General features: G+C 34.3%; 1 protein-coding gene across 2 annotated transcripts in view; it reads left to right on the plus strand.

Annotated features, from left to right (window-relative positions):
* The window catches only part of trip12 (thyroid hormone receptor interactor 12), a 74,939-nt gene that overhangs the window by 6,869 nt on the left and 46,697 nt on the right, over nt 1–21,373 (plus strand). The window contains exons 1-2 of one of the 2 annotated variants that reach the window (XM_063005006.1): nt 13,576–13,626; nt 19,441–19,560. In XM_063005006.1, coding sequence (XP_062861076.1) covers nt 19,490–19,560 — 71 coding nt within the window. In that variant the 5' untranslated portion in view covers nt 13,576–13,626; nt 19,441–19,489. Of the gene's footprint in view, nt 1–13,575; nt 13,627–19,440; nt 19,561–21,373 lie in introns of those variants that run through there. The other variant, XM_063005008.1, reaches the window with a different exon arrangement.

Here is a 21,373-nt window from a genome sequence, read left to right on the forward strand (position 1 = left end):
AAATGTTGTATGTTTTTTCTATTACATTTTAATAAAAAAAAAAAACTATTGTGAGATTTATATCCACTTGTCCTGTTTGTATTACACAGAAGAGACACGCCCTCCTGCTAAAAAAGTAACTAAGTAACGTTTACTCTAACTCTAACTAACGAGTACATTTTATATGAGTTACTTTTTACTTGAGTAGATTTTTAGACTAGTAATTTTACTCGTACTTCAGTAAAAATTCATTAAAGTAATAGTACTTTTACTTGAGTACAATATTTTAGTACTCTTTCCACCTCTGGTGATTTGTAGTGTGTATATAGTGTGATGTATAGTGTGTTATGTGTAGTGTGTATATTGTTTTTAGTTGTGTATCGTGTGTAGATGCTTTGTGTTGTGGTTTATCACACAGTTATAATGGGAAATATTCAACTTTGCAAAGAAAATCTGAATTTATAACTCTGAACGTTTCTAAATGGCTGGATTTTGCTTTTAATTATCTCATCATTAGTCAAATGATTAATGATGCATTAAGAAGAAAGAGATATAATGATGGAGTATTTTAAAGTAGCGGTATTTTGTTAATGCTACCATGTCACAACTATTTATCCCCTACAGAATACTGCTCATTTTAAAACCAGTTGCTAGTGTGTAGGACCTAAAGTTGGGTTACAACATAATGAAACCAGCCTGTTATGTAAACACCGCCCAGAGATTCAGATGTTTAAGGAGTGTTACAACCATGCTGGGAACTAAGTAACAGTTTTAAAACACTGAAAGAGGAGATCATTTCACTGGCTGCTCTGCGGAAGATCAATGTGTGATATACAGTTTTATTGTGTGTGTGTATTGTGGCATGTGGGAGGTTTTATAATGTTCTGCACAGTTTGAGGGAGGAGATCCTTTCATTGCACCAAGGGGGAATTGGGTAGAAGACCTTGAACAACCCCAGATATGCCACTGAGAGCATTGTCTGGAAGTTCCACACTTCTGGGGCAGCAGAAGACCTGCCTGACCATGAAACAAATCCCAAATTTTCATCCAAAGGGCTTAGCAAGAGAAACATGTTCCTGCAGTGACTTACAGGATGACCTGATGAAGGATGGGACTGATGTGTCAGTGGCAACCATAAGATCACTAATCAGCCGAGGACTTTATTGCTGGACTCCACGATACACACCACTCTTGAGCCAGAAGCACACAAGGGTCAACTGGAATACACAATAAAGATTCAGGACTCAGTTCTATGAAGTGACGAATCAAAACTGAAACCGTTTGGCCGTATGGATCAGCGGATTGTCTGGATCAAGAATGGCGAAGGTTATTACTAGAAGAATTAGATCCCCAGTCTTGATTGTGTGACTGGCATCATGGATTCACAGGAACGCCAAGTCTTCTTGTAGAGGAACGTTCTTCCTTCTGTGGTTAGAAGTTATCAAGGCAAAAGGATGTTCCACAAGTACTGAGGCTGGGGTTTGGATAAAAGTGCGCATGGACATTTATTAAAAGAAAACAAATGGTGTGGACTGGTGTTCTCAAAACCACAGACATGGATCAATATATTTTCCTTTTCTGTTTACTGAGATGTCTTGTAGGTTTAGCGTCATAGCTTTTAATGGGTGGGGGGTTTAATTTTTCCCATCGCAACGGTTCACCATTATAACATGTATACACCGATCAGCCATAACATTATGACCACCTTGTTTCTACAATCACTGTCCATTTTATCAACTCCACTTACCATATAGAAGCACTTTGTAGTTCTACAATTACTGACTGTAGTCCATCTGTTTCTCTGCATGCTTTGTTAACCCCCTGTCATGCTGTTCTTCACTGGTCATGACCACCACAGAGCAGGTATTATTTGGGTGGTGGATCATTCTCAGCCCTGCAGTGACACTGACATGGTGGTGGTGTGTTAGTGTGTGTTGTGCTGGTACGAGTGGATCAGACACAGATGGAGTTTTTAAACACCTCACTGTCCCTGGTGGGCTGAGAATTGTCCACCAACCAAAAATATCCAGCTGGCAGCATCCTGTGTCCACTGATGAAGGTCTAGAAGATGACAGTCAAACAGCAGCAATAGATGAGCGATCGTCTCTGACTTTACATCTACAAGGTGGACCAACTAGGTAGGAGTGTCTAATAGAGTGGACAGTGAGTGGACACGGTATTTAAAAACTCCAACACCACTGTGTCTGATCCACTCATACCAGCACAACACACACTAACACACCACCACCATGTCCGTGTCACTGCAGTGCTGAGAATCACCCACCACCTAAATACCACCTGCTCTGTGGTGGTCCTGTGGGGGTCCTGACCATTGAAGAACAGAGTGAAAGCAGCTAAAAAGATATGTAGATAAACAGATGGACTACAGTCAGTAATTGTAGAACTACAAAGTGATTCTACATGGTAAGTGGAGCTGATAAAATGGACAGTGAGTGTAGAAACAGGGAGGTGGTTTTAATGTTATGGCTGATCGGTATTTGTTGTTGTGTCATTGAAATCTACTTTGAAATATGAGTTTATAGTACTATAGTATATACTGTTGAGAGAAAATATGCTGTTTCCCTCAAATATGACTATTAAATCGTTGGCTAGAGTTATGATTATGGAATCACAAAAAGAAGGATTTGTATTTGTGAATGTGTTTAATGTAACTTGATATGCTGATAACCCAAAACATTAGGACAGCAACCCAAAAATATACAGTATATGACGGTGCCTGATGTGTTGAATACAGCAAATCTAATCAACATATAAAGACCTGAGGGACTTTGATAAGGACCAGACTGTTATGTTGAAGTATCTCTGAAACAGCGGGGGGTGTCACAGGCAGCCATGGTGAGAACCCACCAACTCGCCCCCGACAGGTTCTTGGGCGGCAAAGACTTACTGGTGCCAGACAACAAGAAGGCTGTGCTGTGGTATGGAACAACAAAGAATGGGACTTAAAGACCTTGACTTAGTCCCAGGTGGAGGGTGACTGGGGGAGGTCAGCTGGGCTTCATTGCTGCTGTACAGAGTCACATGTACAAGTGGTGGAGTATTTCCGGAATACTTAGCATGTCTCTCAGTACGTCATATGGCTCTCTGTGAGACTCCGCCAAATGATACAGCTAGCAATTGCATAAATTTTAGCCGCTGCTACTCAACAAACTACAGTAAGAGCCATTTCCACCAAGAAAACCTGAAAGTCCTTCCAGAAGTGGTTGACTTACCCAAATTTACATTAAGAGCGTATCAGTGGCTCATTCATGAGTCCAGATAAGTATTAATGATTCCATGATGTTGCAAGGGGAAAACCACTGCAAGCCAACAGGAACATGAAGGACGTTTTATGTCCACACTGAGGTCATCCTGTTTAAGCCCGGCTGCTTCTGCTCGACCAATATGAGGCTTTTATTCTACAACATGAGGCTTTTTCCACCTGACCTGCGGCTTCTTCTGTTTGCCCGACCCGGGGACTTTTTGACAGGCGAGGTTTTTCCTTCTGCTAGTATTTGTCATCTTTTTGATCTTGGTATTCTTAACCAGACACTTTTAACCTAACACATTAACCTGAGGTACTTTTTGTCCATCATTGGTCATTCTGTGCCTGACCGGGGCCTTTTAAAACCAATTCTTTGTGTACTATATAAACTCATTCACAATCTGATGTTCTATATAAGCTTATTTACAATCCAATCTACTATATAAACTGATTCACAATCTGATGTTCTATATAAGCTTATTTACAATCTAATCTACTAAATAAACTTATTTACAATCCAATCTACTATATAATCTTATTCACTATCTGATGTACTATATAAGCTTATTTACAATCCAATCTACTATATAAACTCATTCACAATCTGATGTTCTATATGAGCTTATTTACAATCTAATCTACTAAATAAACTTATTATACTCTACAGTACTATATAATCTTATTCACTATCTGATGTACTATATAAGCTTATTTACAATCTAATCTACTATATCAATGTATTCACTATCTGATCTACTATATAAGCTTATTTACAATCTAATCTACTATATAAACTTATTCACTATCTAATCTACAGTACTATATCATCTTATTCACTATCTGATGTACTATATAAGCTTATTTACAATCCAATCTACTATATAAACTTATTCACTATCTGATCTACTATATAAGCTTATTTACAATCTAATCTACTATATAAACTTATTCACTATCTAATCTACAGTACTATATAATCTTATTCACTATCTGATGTACTATATAAGCTTATTTACAATCCAATCTACTATATAAACTTATTCACTATCTGATCTACTATATAAGCTTATTCACTATCTGATGTACTATATAAGATTATTTACGATCCAATCTACTATATAAACGTATTCACTATCCAATCTACTATATAAACTTATTCACTATCTGATCTACTATATAAGCTTATTCACTATCTGATGTACTATATAAGCTTATTTACAATCCAATCTACTATATAAACGTATTCACTATCTGATCTACTATATAAGCTTATTTACAATCTAATCTACTATATAAACTTATTCACTATCTAATCTACAGTACTATATAATCTTATTCACTATCTGATGTACTATATAAGCTTATTTACAATCCAATCTACTATATAAACTTATTCACTATCCAATCTACTATATAAACTTATTCACTATCTGATCTACTATATAAGCTTATTCACTATCTGATGTACTATATAAGCTTATTCACTATCTGATGTACTATATAAGCTTATTTACAATCTAATCTACTATATAAACTTATTCACTATCTAATCTACAGTACTATATAATCTTATTCACTATCTGATGTACTATATAAGCTTATTTACAATCCAATCTACTATATAAACGTATTCACTATCTGATCTACTATATAAGCTTATTTACAATCTAATCTACTATATAAACTTATTCACTATCTAATCTACAGTACTATATAATCTTATTCACTATCTGATGTACTATATAAGCTTATTTACAATCCAATCTACTATATAAACGTATTCACTATCTGATCTACTATATAAGCTTATTTACAATCTAATCTACTATATAAACTTATTCACTATCTAATCTACAGTACTATATAATCTTATTCACTATCTGATGTACTATATAAGCTTATTTACAATCCAATCTACTATATAAACTTATTCACTATCCAATCTACTATATAAACTTATTCACTATCTGATCTACTATATAAGCTTATTCACTATCTGATGTACTATATAAGCTTAGTCACTATCTGATGTACTATATAAGCTTATTTACAATCTAATCTACTATATAAACTTATTCACTATCTAATCTACAGTACTATATAATCTTATTCACTATCTGATGTACTATATAAGCTTATTTACAATCCAATCTACTATATAAACGTATTCACTATCTGATCTACTATATAAGCTTATTTACAATCTAATCTACTATATAAACTTATTCACTATCTAATCTACAGTACTATATAATCTTATTCACTATCTGATGTACTATATAAGCTTATTTACAATCCAATCTACTATATAAACGTATTCACTATCTGATCTACTATATAAGCTTATTTACAATCTAATCTACTATATAAACTTATTCACTATCTAATCTACAGTACTATATAATCTTATTCACTATCTGATGTACTATATAAGCTTATTTACAATCCAATCTACTATATAAACTTATTCACTATCTGATCTACTATATAAGCTTATTCACTATCTGATGTACTATATAAGCTTATTTACAATCCAATCTACTATATAAACGTATTCACTATCTGATCTACTATATAAGCTTATTCACTATCTGATGTACTATATAAGATTATTTACGATCCAATCTACTATATAAACGTATTCACTATCCAATCTACTATATAAACTTATTCACTATCTGATCTACTATATAAGCTTATTCACTATCTGATGTACTATATAAGCTTATTTACAATCCAATCTACTATATAAACGTATTCACTATCTGATCTACTATATAAGCTTATTTACAATCTAATCTACTATATAAATTTATTCACTATCTAATCTACAGTACTATATAATCTTATTCACTATCTGATGTACTATATAAGCTTATTTACAATCCAATCTACTATATAAACTTATTCACTATCCAATCTACTATATAAACTTATTCACTATCTGATCTACTATATAAGCTTATTCACTATCTGATGTACTATATAAGCTTATTCACTATCTGATGTACTATATAAGCTTATTTACAATCTAATCTACTATATAAACTTATTCACTATCTAATCTACAGTACTATATAATCTTATTCACTATCTGATGTACTATATAAGCTTATTTACAATCCAATCTACTATATAAACGTATTCACTATCTGATCTACTATATAAGCTTATTTACAATCTAATCTACTATATAAACTTATTCACTATCTAATCTACAGTACTATATAATCTTATTCACTATCTGATGTACTATATAAGCTTATTTACAATCCAATCTACTATATAAACGTATTCACTATCTGATCTACTATATAAGCTTATTTACAATCTAATCTACTATATAAACTTATTCACTATCTAATCTACAGTACTATATAATCTTATTCACTATCTGATGTACTATATAAGCTTATTTACAATCCAATCTACTATATAAACTTATTCACTATCCAATCTACTATATAAACTTATTCACTATCTGATCTACTATATAAGCTTTTTCACTATCTGATGTACTATATAAGCTTAGTCACTATCTGATGTACTATATAAGCTTATTTACAATCTAATCTACTATATAAACTTATTCACTATCTAATCTACAGTACTATATAATCTTATTCACTATCTGATGTACTATATAAGCTTATTTACAATCCAATCTACTATATAAACGTATTCACTATCTGATCTACTATATAAGCTTATTTACAATCTAATCTACTATATAAACTTATTCACTATCTAATCTACAGTACTATATAATCTTATTCACTATCTGATGTACTATATAAGCTTATTTACAATCCAATCTACTATATAAACGTATTCACTATCTGATCTACTATATAAGCTTATTTACAATCTAATCTACTATATAAACTTATTCACTATCTAATCTACAGTACTATATAATCTTATTCACTATCTGATGTACTATATAAGCTTATTTACAATCCAATCTACTATATAAACTTATTCACTATCTGATCTACTATATAAGCTTATTCACTATCTGATGTACTATATAAGCTTATTTACAATCCAATCTACTATATAAACGTATTCACTATCTGATCTACTATATAAGCTTATTTACAATCCAATCTACTATATAAACTTATTCACTATCTGATCTACTATATAAGCTTATTCACTATCTGATGTACTATATAAGCTTATTTACAATCCAATCTACTATATAAACGTATTCACTATCTGATCTACTATATAAGCTTATTTACAATCTAATCTTCTATATAAACTTATTCACTATCTAATCTACAGTACTATATAATCTTATTCACTATCTGATGTACTATATAAGCTTATTTACAATCCAATCTACTATATAAACTTATTCACTATCTGATCTACTATATAAGCTTATTCACTATCTGATGTACTATATAAGCTTATTTACAATCTAATCTACTATATCAATGTATTCACTATCTGATCTACTATATAATCTTATTCACTATCTGATGTACTATATAAGCTTATTTACAATCCAATCTACTATATAAACTTTTTCACTATCTGATCTACTATATAAGCTTATTCACTATCTGATGTACTATATAAGCTTATTTACAATCTAATCTACTATATCAATGTATTCACTATCTGATCTACTATATAATCTTATTCACTATCTGATGTACTATATAAGCTTATTTACAATCCAATCTACTATATAAACTTATTCACTATCTGATCTACTATATAAGCTTATTCACTATCTGATGTACTATATAAGCTTATTTACAATCCAATCTACTATATAAACTTATTCACTATCTGATCTACTATATAAGCTTATTCACTATCTGATGTACTATATAAGCTTATTTACAATCTAATCTACTATATCAATGTATTCACTATCTGATCTACTATATAATCTTATTCACTATCTGATGTACTATATAAGCTTATTTACAATCCAATCTACTATATAAACTTATTCACTATCTGATCTACTATATAAGCTTATTCACTATCTGATGTACTATATAAGCTTATTTACAATCTAATCTACTATATCAATGTATTCACTATCTGATCTACTATATAATCTTATTCACTATCTGATGTACTATATAAGCTTATTTACAATCCAATCTACTATATAAACTTATTCACTATCTGATGTACTATATAAGCTTATTTACAATCTAATCTACTATATCAATGTATTCACTATCTGATCTACTATATAATCTTATTCACTATCTGATGTACTATATAAGCTTATTTACAATCCAATCTACTATATAAACTTATTCACTATCTGATGTACTATATAAGCTTATTTACAATCTAATCTACTATATCAATGTATTCACTATCTGATCTACTATATAATCTTATTCACTATCTGATGTACTATATAAGCTTATTTACAATCTAATCTACTATATAAACTTATTCACTATCTGATGTACTATATAAGCTTATTTACAATCTAATCTACTATATAAACTTATTCACTATCTGATGTACTATATAAGCTTATTTACAATCTAATCTACTATATAAACGTATTCACTATCTGATGTACTATATAAGCTTATTTACAATCCAATCTACTATATAATCTTATTCACTATCTGATGTACTATATAATCTTATTCACTATCTGATGTACTATATAAGCTTATTTACAATCCAATCTACTATATAAACTTATTCACTATCTGATGTACTATATAAGCTTATTTACAATCTAATCTACTATATAAACGTATTCACTATCTGATGTACTATATAAGCTTATTTACAATCCAATCTACTATATAAACTTATTCACTATCTGATGTACTATGTAAGCTTATTTACAATCTAATCTACTATATAAACGTATTCACTATCTGATGTACTATATAAGCTTATTTACATTCCAATCTACTACAGTCCCTGACAGAAGTCTTGTCGCTTATCCAAGTTGTAGGAACAACAAATAATAACTTGACTTGTAGTTGATCAATTGAAATCAGAACTGGCTTATATGAAAGGCAAAGCCCTCTAGATTATGCTTATTATACCAAAAGAAAGTTTTGTATCATTCATTGAGTTTTATCATTTAATTAGGACAGAAAGGTCAGATTTTGCTTGGACATAAGTCTTGTCGTATACAAAAATAATGTTGAAATTATACATATACTTTATTTTGAATACACAAACATGCTACAATAACATTAGAACATAAAGTCATGGTGCCTTGGAAAAAATTATTATTATTGTGTATGACTTCCATGGGCTTGGAGGACTGCATCCATACGTCTTGGCAATGACTCAAATAACTTATTGATGAAGTCATCTGGAATGGCAAAGAAAGCAGTCTTGCAGGACTCCCAGAGTTCATCAAGATTTTTTGGTTTCATCTTCCAAGCCTCCTCCTTCATCTTACCCCAGACATGCTCAATAATGTTCATGTCTGGTGACTGGGCTGGCCAATCCTGGAGCACCTTGATCTTCTTTGCTTTCAGGAACTTTGATGTGGATGCTGAAGTATGAGAAGGAGTGCCATCCTGCTGCAGAATTTGCCCTCTCTTGTGGTTTGGAATGTAATGGGCAGCATGAATGTCTTGATACTTCAGGCTGTTGATGTTGCCATCCACTCTGCAGAGCTCTCGGACACCCCCATACTGGATGTGACCCCAAACCATGATTTTTCCTACACCAAACTTGACTGTTTTCTGGGTGAATCTTGGGTCCATGCGGGTTCCAACAGGTCTTCTGCAGTATTTGCGGCGATTGGGATGCAGTTCAATGGATGATTCATCAGAAAAATCAACCTTCTGCCACTTTTCCACTGTCCATCCTTTCTGCAAGCTGTGGGCCTTGGCAAATGCGACACGATTTTTTTGTTGTCTTCTGTTTAATGCTGGTTTCTGAGCACTAATTCGGCCATGAAGACCACTGCGTGAAAGAATTCGACAAACTGTTCTTGTAGATACAGCGTTTTCTGGTGACTAGTTCTCATGTAGCTCCGCTGCAGTTGAAAAAGGGCTGGCCCTAGACTGTCGAAGCAACAAACGGTCCTCTCGGACAGTTGTCTTAAGGGGTCTGCCTGACCTGGGCTTGTCATGAACGTCCCCAGTTTCTTGAAATCTTTTTCTTATTCTCTCCACTTGACGTTTGGATACATTAAAGATGTCTGCCACCTCAGCAGCAGACTTGGTCTTCAAGGCCTTGATGATCAGCACTTTGGTTTGTGGTTGAATCTTTGGCATGTTGTCAGAGGTCAGGTTGCACTTCACATGAAAGTCTGGTGTGCTGGGGTTCTTTTTATACACACCTGGGAATGTGTTAATTACATTATTTGTCCCAGGAGAAGCTCTAATCTGTGATTTGTTGAATCATTTAAAGACACGACAAGACTTTTGTCCTTGCAAAAACAGATGTTATGGGCTTTACCAAGCTGTGGACATCAGGACACTTTTTGACAGTTTCATTTTGCACCCAGTTATTAATGTGAAAGCCCTTGACATTAAAGTGAACCATTTATTGTAACAATTGATTGATTACAAATAAAGTTATAAACCATTTTAAGTTACTATGTCCTTACGCGACAAGACTTCTGTCAGGGACTGTATATAAACGTATTCACTATCTGATGTACTATATAAGCTTATTTACAATCTAATCTACTATATAAACTTATTCACTATCTGATGTACTATATAAGCTTATTTACAATCTAATCTACTATATCAATGTATTCACTATCTGATCTACTATATAATCTTATTCACTATCTGATGTACCATATAAGCTTATTTACAATCTAATCTACAACCCCTGGCAAAAATTATGGAATCACCACTCTTGGAAGATGTTCTGTCAATTGTTTAATTTTATAGAAAAAAAAAAAAATCACAGACATGCCACAAAACTATCATTTTTCAAAATGTCAACCTTCTGGCATTAAGAAACAATAAAAAAAAGAAACAAATATAATAGTTGTGGTCAGTCACAATTGCTTTTTTTAGATCAAGTAGAGGAAAAAAATATGGAATCACTCAAATCTGAGGAAAAAATTATGGAATCACTCTGTAATTTGCAGTTTAAAAACAAAACATCTGCAGCAGATTAGATTTGCTAATTATTCTTCAATTTAAAAAGAGTGCTTACACCTCGGAGAGCTGTTGCACAAAGCAGATTGTCATGAATCATGGTTCCAACACAAGATATGTCAGTTGAAACAAATGAGAGGATTATAAAACTCCTTCAAGAAGATAAATCATTGTGGAATGTCGCAAAAGATGTTGGTTGTTCCCAGTAAGCTGTGTTTAAAATCTGGACCAAGTACAAACAAAATGGGAAGGTTGTAAAAGGGTAGCATACTGGTAGACCAAGTAAGACATCAAAGCATCAAGATAGAAAACTTAAAGCAATATGTCTTGAAAACAGAAAATGCACAACAAAACAAATGAGAAACAAGTGGCCGGAAAGTGGAGTCAATGTCTGTGACTGAACTGTAAGAAATCACCTAAAAGAAATGGGATTTACATACAGAAAAGCCAAACAAAAGCCATCATTAACACCTAAAAAGAAAAGAACAAGGTTAAAGTAGGCTAAAGAAAAGCAATCGTGGACTGTGGGTGACTGGATAAAAGTGATCTTCAGTGATGAATCGCGAATCTGCATTGGGCAAGGTGATGATGCTGGAACTTTTGTTTGGTGTCTGTCCAATGAAATTTATGAAGATAACTGCCTAAAGAAAACATGTTAATTTCCACAGTTGTTGATGATATGGGCCTGCATGTCGGGTAAAGGCACAGGGGAGATGGTCTTCAATAAATGCCAAAGTCCACATTGAAATTTTGGACGCTTTTCTTATTCCATCAGTTGAAAGGATGTTTGGTGATGATGACTTCATTTTTCAAGATGATAATGCATCTTGCCATAGGGCAAAGGACGTGAAAACTTTCCTTCAAGAAAACATATAATGTCAATGGCATGGCCTGCAAATAGTCCTGATCTCAATCCATTTGAAAATCTCTGGTGGAAATTGAAGAAAATGGTCAATGACAAGGTTCCAACCTGCAAAGCTGATCTTGCAACAGCAATAAGAGACAGTTGAAGGCAGATTGATGATGAATACTGTTTGTCACTAGTTAACACCATGCCTCATAGAGTTTAAACCATTATAAAAGCCAGAGGTGGTGCAACAAAGTAATAATGGTGCAGTGTTTTCTAATGATTCCATAATTTTTTCCTCAGATTTGAGTGATTCCATATTTTTTTCCTCTACTTGATCTAAAAAAAAGCAATTGTGACTGACCACAACTATTATATTTGTTTCTTTTTTTATTGTTTCTTAATGCCAGAGGGTTGACAGTTTGAGAAATGATAGTTTTGTGGCATGTCTGTGATTTATTTTTTTTCTACAAAATTAAACAATTGAAAGAACATCTTCCAAGAGTGGTGATTCCATAATTTTTGCCAGGGGTTGTACTATATAAACGTATTCACTATCTGATGTACTATATGAGCTTATTTACAATCTAATCTACTAAATAAACTTATTCACTATCTGATGTACTATATAAGCTTATTTACAATCTAATCTACTATATAAACGTATTCACTTTCTGATGTACTATATGAGCTTATTTACAATCTAATCTACTAAATAAACTTATTCACTATCTGGTGTACTATATAAGCTTATTTACAATCCGATCTACTATATTAACTTATTCACTATCCAACCTACTAAATAAACTTATTTACAATCCAATCTACTATATGAGCTTATTTACAATCCAATCTACTACATAAACTTATTTACAATCCAATCTACTATATCACCTTATTCACTATCTGATCTACTATATAAGCTTATTTACAATCCGATCTACTATATAAACCATCATTGGTCATTCTGTGCCTGACCGGGGCATTTTAAAACCAAGTCTTTGTGTACAGCCTGGATTATCATCGTTTTATTTACATTTTCGGCATTTAGCAGACGCTTTTATCCAAAGCGACGTACAGTATACAGTGTGATATACTGTTACTTTACATTAAGCAATTGAGGGTTAAGGGCCCAACAGTGGTAACCTGGCAGAGGTGGGGTTGAACAGGCAACCTTCTGATTACTAGTCCCCAGTACCTTAACCACTAGGCTATGGCTGTCCTACAGCTGTTTATCGTCAGCTTCCTGTACAACCATTTTCTTTTGTATAACCTTCTGGTTCTTGTTTGGCTGCAGATCTACAGAACGTCACTTCTTTGTGCACTGATTAGTCTCCCTATGTAGTGCGTGAGTGAGTGTGGATTGGAACACAGCCGCTCTTACACGTCCTCAGTGAGTGAGTGTTAATATCAGTGCTGAAGATTCACAGGCCTCCTCTCAAGCAGCGGTACGATCATTTATACACTTTATCGAACATTCCTTACTAACCACACTGTGTGATTAGAAGCCTCCAACGTTATAAATGTCAGTTAAATTAAAAGCAATATGCTGCGTGCTTACATCTAATCAGAACTGGAGTTTATCTGAAGCGCGTCTGTGTGTATAAAGGACAGCATGCTAACGGCTAATGCTAATTGTGTTGCTAACTGTTATTTACAATTAAATAAAACGCACAGTCATAGTGTGTTAATATTAGTAGTGATAATGTATAAATCGATTAAAAATATAACGCGTCTCTGATCTAAAGTCTGATTTAAAACTATTCTGGGTGTTTTTGACTTTGCTAGCCGGTAGTTGTTAGCTTCGTCTTAGCGTTCGGAGCTTCACCGATTAGCCGTTTTAATTCACCAAAATTACACATAAATCTCTTAAATATATCAAATATCTATTAAATCCGATTAACAATATCAGGTACTAATATTTATTAACACTGACAAATCAGACCGAGTGTTGTAACGAGTAAAACCCGCAGATCAGGGCCAGTAAAAATATATTTATTACTATAATCATTTAGTCTTTATAATCGGATGGATTTAATACAGATTTATTATATAATCAGATTTCACTAATCAGATTTCACTCATCTGCGCCGTTACACTTCTATTACTCTACATAAACAAGCTGAAATAAACAAAAGCTCATGATAATGGATCAGGCCTAACATGGCCTCATCATGATGTCGCATTTTAGATCAGACTCACAGACAATCCGATCTGCTATATAAACGTACAGTCTGATCTTCTGCATAAACCCATTCACAATCCGATCTATTACATACACTTATTCACATACTGTTCTATTATATCATCTTATTCACCTACTATATAAACTCGCCCACAATTCGATCTAATGCATAAACTGTATCACAATCTGATCTACTATATAATCTTATTTACAATCTGATCTATTATATAAACTAATTCACAATCTGATTGACTATATAATCTTATTTACAATCTGATCTACTATATAAACTATATCACAATCTGATCTACTATATAATCTTATTTACAATCTGATCTACTATATAAACTATATCACAATCTGATCTACTATATAAGCTTAATTACAATCTGATCTACTATATAAACTATATCACAATCTGATCTACTATATAAGCTTAATTACAATCTGATCTACTATATAAACTATATCACAATCTGATCTACTATATAAACTTAATTACAATCTGATCTACTATATAAACTTATTCACAATCTGATCTACTATATAAACTTATTTACAATCTGATCTACTATATAAACTAATTCACTATCTGATTAACTATATAAGCTTATTTACAATCCAATCTACCAAATAAGCTTATAAAGTACATCAGATTGTGAATACATTTATTTACAATCTGATCTACTATATAAACTTATTTACAATCTGATCTACTATATAAACTAATTCACTATCTGATTAACTATATAAGCTTATTTACAATCCAATCTACCAAATAAGCTTATATAGTACATCAGATTGTGAATTCATTTATTTACAATCTGATCTACTATATAAACTTATTTACAATCTGATCTACTATATAAACTCATTCACTATCTGATTAACTATATAAGCTTATTTACAATCCAATCTACCAAATAAGCTTATATAGTACATCAGATTGTGAATACATTTATTTACAATATGATCTACTATATAAACTTATTTACAATCTGATCTACTATATAAACTAATTCACTATCTGATTAACTATATAAGCTTATTTACAATCCAATCTACCAAATAAGCTTATATAGTACATCAGATTGTGAATACATTTATTTACAATCTGATCTACTATATAAACTTATTTACAATCTGATCTACTATATAAACTAATTCACTATCTGATTAACTATATAAGCTTATTTACAATCCAATCTACCAAATAAGCTTATATAGTACATCAGATTGTGAATACATTTATTTACAATCTGATCTACTATATAAACTCATTCACAATCTGATGTTCTAAATAATCTTATCTACAATCTGATCTACTATATTAACTTATAAATCTGATATATTATATAAGCTTATTTACAATTTGATCATTTGAGTAAACTCATCCACTCTGATTTATTATATAATCTTATCCACATTTGGATCTACTGTATAAACTTATTCACAATCCAGTGTATAAGCTTATTCACGAGCCAATCTACTATATAAACCTTATTTAAAATATTTGATCTACCGGTAAAGCTTATTAACTATTGATCTTCTAGGCATATTTATAAGTACTTATAGGTTTTATTGTATAGGTTTTATTGTAGTGACTGAAGTAGATGTGATTATGGGTCTAATCTACTTTAGTTATAAGTAAATGTTGGTAGTCGGTGCATTAAAATGTTATTTGGTCTTTGTACCATTTTATAAACTTTCGATTTTTTATGGACAAGCCATTAAAATACCAACCAGAAAATCTCTATTTTAGATGTTTGTGTTTTTGGGCTGAAGAAACATTTTATAAAATGTATTTAAATCTTTGTTATATGTTTTCATGTTTATATATTGTTTTTTTTTTTAGTTGTTTGTTACTGTAACACTAAACGAACCTCTGTTCTGCTCCACCCACCTACAGCAGTGCTAAATATTGTGGTTCATTGAGTTTTTATTTAAATCTAGTTTTTAAATGAATAGTTTTGATTGGCTATCTGAATCTTTCACACCCACTAAACTACATGACCAAAAGTAAATGGACTTTAGTAAATGTAAATGTAATGTAAATGGAAAAGTAAATAATTATTGAGTTCATTTGTTTCAGTTACACCCATTGCTAACGGGTTAATAAAATCAATAATATATAAGGGAGGGTTCTTTATAAGATGTGAGGAGTTTGGAACTTCAATGTTTATATAGGCTGGTACATCAGAACTGGATTGTAATGAAAACAGAAAGCTAGATGTAGATAGATATATGCCACTTTATTTAAATGATTACTACATTATTAATAATTACTTCATGTAGTATCTATCTTTTTTTTTGTACTGAGTGCTTTACTGTCCCTTTGCTGCTGCAACGAAGTGAATTTCCCCACTGTGGGACTAATAAAGGATTATCTTATCTTATCTTATCTTATCTTATGGGTGCTCAACAGAAACATATACTTGTGTTTAAGACTGGATTCATGTGTTTGGTATCAAACACGACTCTTTTGTGCTGCTTTGCCATTCTTTCCTGTGGAGTAAGCGGTGCTGTTTACTTTGCCACTGCGCTACCTTGAGCATTGTGCTCCATGGAGATTTACCGCGTTGATTTGCGGTGGTTACCTCTCGCTGCTGTGCCCAAAGTTTAATCTGACTGAACCTTTGACCCAGTTTGCCACTATTCTTTTCAAAGAGCTGCCAATGAGACCAGTTGTTTATATGACATTGTCAGTAGCAACACACATGTAGCGGAGAGAAAATGATTCTCACTTTAATTCCATTTGAATTTAGACATTAGTAGCGCTGCATTTGGGGAACAATCCGGCACGGCGACTAGCGAGCTGTGAAAAGATATGAAAGGTTTGCATTATGGATAGTGAACCCATGTTTCCTAATTGTGGAATTACTGGTTGCAGCTTTTTAAGCTCGTTTACAAGATAGAATGCAGCATTTGTTTGAAGCAATGAAGGTTAATAAACCCACGTCTTTATTTATTCTCATGTCTCCAAATGATGACGCTGCAGCACGTTCCTGATTTACACTGAACACGTTTCATACCAAACTGCATGTGCATGAACCATCAGTATTGTCAACCAATGTTGTGGATTGGCTTTAAGGTTAGAGTTCAGTGATACCGCTAGCAGAAAGACACGTTGCTGTTGATCATGTAAAACAGTGGTATACCCAACCACCGGGCCCAGTCCACGAGTCATTTATTACCGGGCCGCACAGAAAGAATAAATAATTAGAAATCGCTATTATGATGGAACACATGACTGCACAGCTACAGTTACAACTACCGATTTTTATAAGAAGATGGACACCTGTGATTACTTACCTCAATTAGATGTGATTGTGTCTACATATGTATTTATGTATGTATGAATAGATACAATGTATAGATGGATGTGTATATGTTTTATTTCTGTACCATGTAAGTAAAGTGAAGCCCGATCTCAAGGTGATTCTGTTCAATAATGTTAATTGTCTGTCAATGTGTGATAATGGCAATAAAGATAAAAAAAAAAAAAAAAAAAAAAAGAAATCGCTGTAAGAGCAATTAAATGTTCAATACTCTTGGGGTGTTATTATCCCCAATCACCACTAGGTGTGAGTAGCGTCTCGTTGCAGCGAAAAAAGCTCAGGGTTCCCACCGAATTTCCATTCTACAGTCTAGTTCTTCTATTTTAAATCCCCCGTCCCCCTGTCTGTCCGTCAAATTATATCTTATATGAAACTAGGGATGCATCGATACCATTTTTTCCCCAACCGAGTACGAGTACAAGTACATGTATTTTAGTACTCGCCGATACCGATACCTATTTAGTATGATGCAATCTGGAGCATTATGGAATAGTGAAGTTTTTAGTGTAAAATAGTGCAGTGGAACAGTTGCTTGGGTTGCCATCACTAATTTAAAAAAAAAAAATCATACATGCGATGCGATTCTGCTGATTGAAATATTTACTTTAAAAGGATAATACAGTCCGATCCCATCTGAGCCGATTCTATCAGCACGTACATTCGTGGTTCACCTCGGTAAATCGTAAACGACTCTGAGTCGGCTCCCGCTCTGTGGTAATAACCAGTATAATTAAGCCTGAGCTTTATAAGGTAAGCGAGTCACACAGAATGTTCTGTAGTAGTTGGTGTTTATTTACAACCGCATCATTTATTATAACAGTAAACACGGAGAGATGACTGAGAAAAGAAACTTACGCTGCGCTTAAAATGAGTCGACTCCTGAATCACTTGTATCGACACTGTGAACAGAGTATTGAACACAAACACGTCCTAGAACAGCGGTCGCTGCTTTTGTAACCGGTTATCTTCGCTGTTAGCTCTGTTTTGAAGTTTTTTTTTGTCAAACGGAACTAAATAACATTAAACGTGCGTGTGAGCGTGGTCAGTGAGAATCTGTCTCCCGTGGGTGAAAAATGAATTGCTTTAGTTTTAGAAGTAAAAACAAGCACTGCCGCCCCACAGGTTAAAAACCCCTGCGTTAACGCAGCCAGCAACGTGCACTAGGCACAAGGTATCGGATGTTTAGTATCGGAGCCTCGTTTGCGAGTACGAGTACGAGTTAATGAGCGCGGTATCGGGCTAATACCCGACACCAGTATCGGTACTCATGCGTCTCTATATGAAACCTGTCCGTGGTGCAAAAAGGTTGGGAAGCGCTGATGTAAGAGGTGTTAACACAACGGAAAGCAGCTATATGCGCCCATGTAAAAGCAGTCTAAGGGAGGAAAACCGGATACTTTCTGCTGTAACAGCGACTCCTACTGTAGGGTAGAGGTGCTGACACGAGCGGTGGACGAACACAATAAGAGTAGTCTGGTCTTCCATACATGCTCTATGAATCCTTTGCTGTCTGGTGTACAAAGCCACCTGTGCCTCTCAGCCAACGAGGGTGGCGTTCAACCAGCAGTGGTCACCAGAGTGCACTGGGGAATTGAGTATATCTGAATATATTTACTTACTTTTAAATAGCAGATGCTATGAATGGTGGTTTAAAGAAGGATGAGTGCTGAATATTTTTCTTGCTATAGTAACAAGACACTTAATCATGAACTTCTCTCTCTTTCTCTCTGTTTCTGTAGTGAATGGTAGTGTCTATAAAGGGTATGTCCCTTCAGGAGAGAGGTGCCAATGTCCATCAGGATTAATCACACTGCAGGGGGGTCACTGCGCCGATCACAGAGGAACACACTCACCACCAGGTCAGTCAATTACTCAATAAACAAAACTTCATTAGCCCGACTATACAAATACAATGTCGTAAAAGCAGTTGGATGCACTGATACCTTATCTCGACCTGCGCTGATATCAACACTCGGTAGCAGTATCGATAACGAGCCCTGATTGCTTTACAAGGGGTAGGAGGGTGGAGTTTGGATGAACAGGGGTAAATCATGATAACTTGAAGCTTTACAGAAGCGGAGAAGTAATAAAGTGAATACGTAGAGAAGATCCTGCAGCCTGAATAATAACGAAGCTTTTAATCCCACGATCGTAACACCTTTATATTTTAGTAACCAGTTCAAATCAGATTCTGTCCAAACAATCCGATCTCAGATCATCTGATCATCTGTTAATTAAAACTGATCATGTAGATGCACCGAGATCAGATGCTCAGTAATAAAACGGCATCCCAGCTGAGACAAACATGAGCCTCTTCACATCTGGGCCGTCATCAAAGCTGCTCAAACACAGGTGGAACTGTCTACAGTCAAGCAAGCTTTACACTGACTTGGGCTTTTCCTTTGTTTCCTTTTCTTTGCTGTGAACGCAGAATCAAACGTTTAAGGTGCAGATTTTGGAACAGGTGCTTCAAGCCCATAGTGATATACACCGATCATCCATAACAATAAAACCACCTCCTTGTTTCCACACTCACTGTCCAATCACTGACTGGAGTCCATCTGTTTCTCTACATGCTTTGTTAGCCCCCTTTCACCCTGTTCTTCAATGGTCAGGACCCCCACAGGACCACCACAGAGCAGGTATTATTTAGGTGGTGGATCATTCTCAGCACTGCAGTGACACTGACATGGTGGTGGTGTGTTAGTGTGTGTTGTGCTGGTACGAGTGGATCGGACACAGCAGCGCTGCTGGAGTTTTTAAACACCTCACTGTCACTGCTGGACTGAGAATTGTCCACCAACCAAAAATATCCAGCCAACAGCGCCCCGTGGGCAGCGTCCTGTGACCACCGATGAAGGTCTAGAAGATGACCGACTCAAACAGCAGCGATAGATGAGCGATCGTCTCTGACTTTACATCTACAAGGTGGAGCAACTAGGTAGGAGTGTCTAATAGAGTGGACAGTGAGTGGACACGGTTTTTAAAAACTCCAGCAGCGCTGCTGTGTCTGATCCACTCATACCAGCACAACACACACTAACACACCACCACCATGTCAGTGTCACTGCAGTGCTGAGAATGATCCACCACCTAAATAATACCTGCTCTGTGGTGGTCCTGACTATTGAAGAACAGGGTGAAAGCAGGTTAAAAAGTATGTAGAGAAACAGATGGACTACAGTCAGTAATTGTAGAACTACAAAGGGCTTCTATATGGTAAGTGGAGCTGATAAAATGGACAGTGAGTGTAGAAACAAGGGGGTGGTTTTAATGTTATGGCTGATCAGTGTAAAGCTTGATTGACTGTGGACAGTGTTATCCATGTTTAAATAATTTCCCATCTGTGGCAGATTTGTGGCCAGTATGATTTCATACTGGTTCCTAAATTACATCTGACCATCCAGACCAGTTTCTTCTAAACATGAGGTGGTGATTTGGGTTTTTCTTCCCACCACCCTGGCAAAGATACAACTGTTCCATGTACTTTATAACACAGAAGTCAGCAGCTAGTCCATCATGATTAGTGATGAGGACTGAAAATGCAGTGCAAAGTGAATGCGAAGTCAAATGACGTTATAGAACTTTGTACACCAGCGCATTCATCGTTTTAGCTGCTCTCTGTGTATTTTTGACCCAGCGGGTTTTCAGAAAACACACAGTAAATTAACT

The sequence above is a fragment of the Trichomycterus rosablanca genome, chromosome 11 (genome assembly GCF_030014385.1).
Source record: "Trichomycterus rosablanca isolate fTriRos1 chromosome 11, fTriRos1.hap1, whole genome shotgun sequence".
Lineage (NCBI taxonomy): Eukaryota > Metazoa > Chordata > Actinopteri > Siluriformes > Trichomycteridae > Trichomycterus > Trichomycterus rosablanca.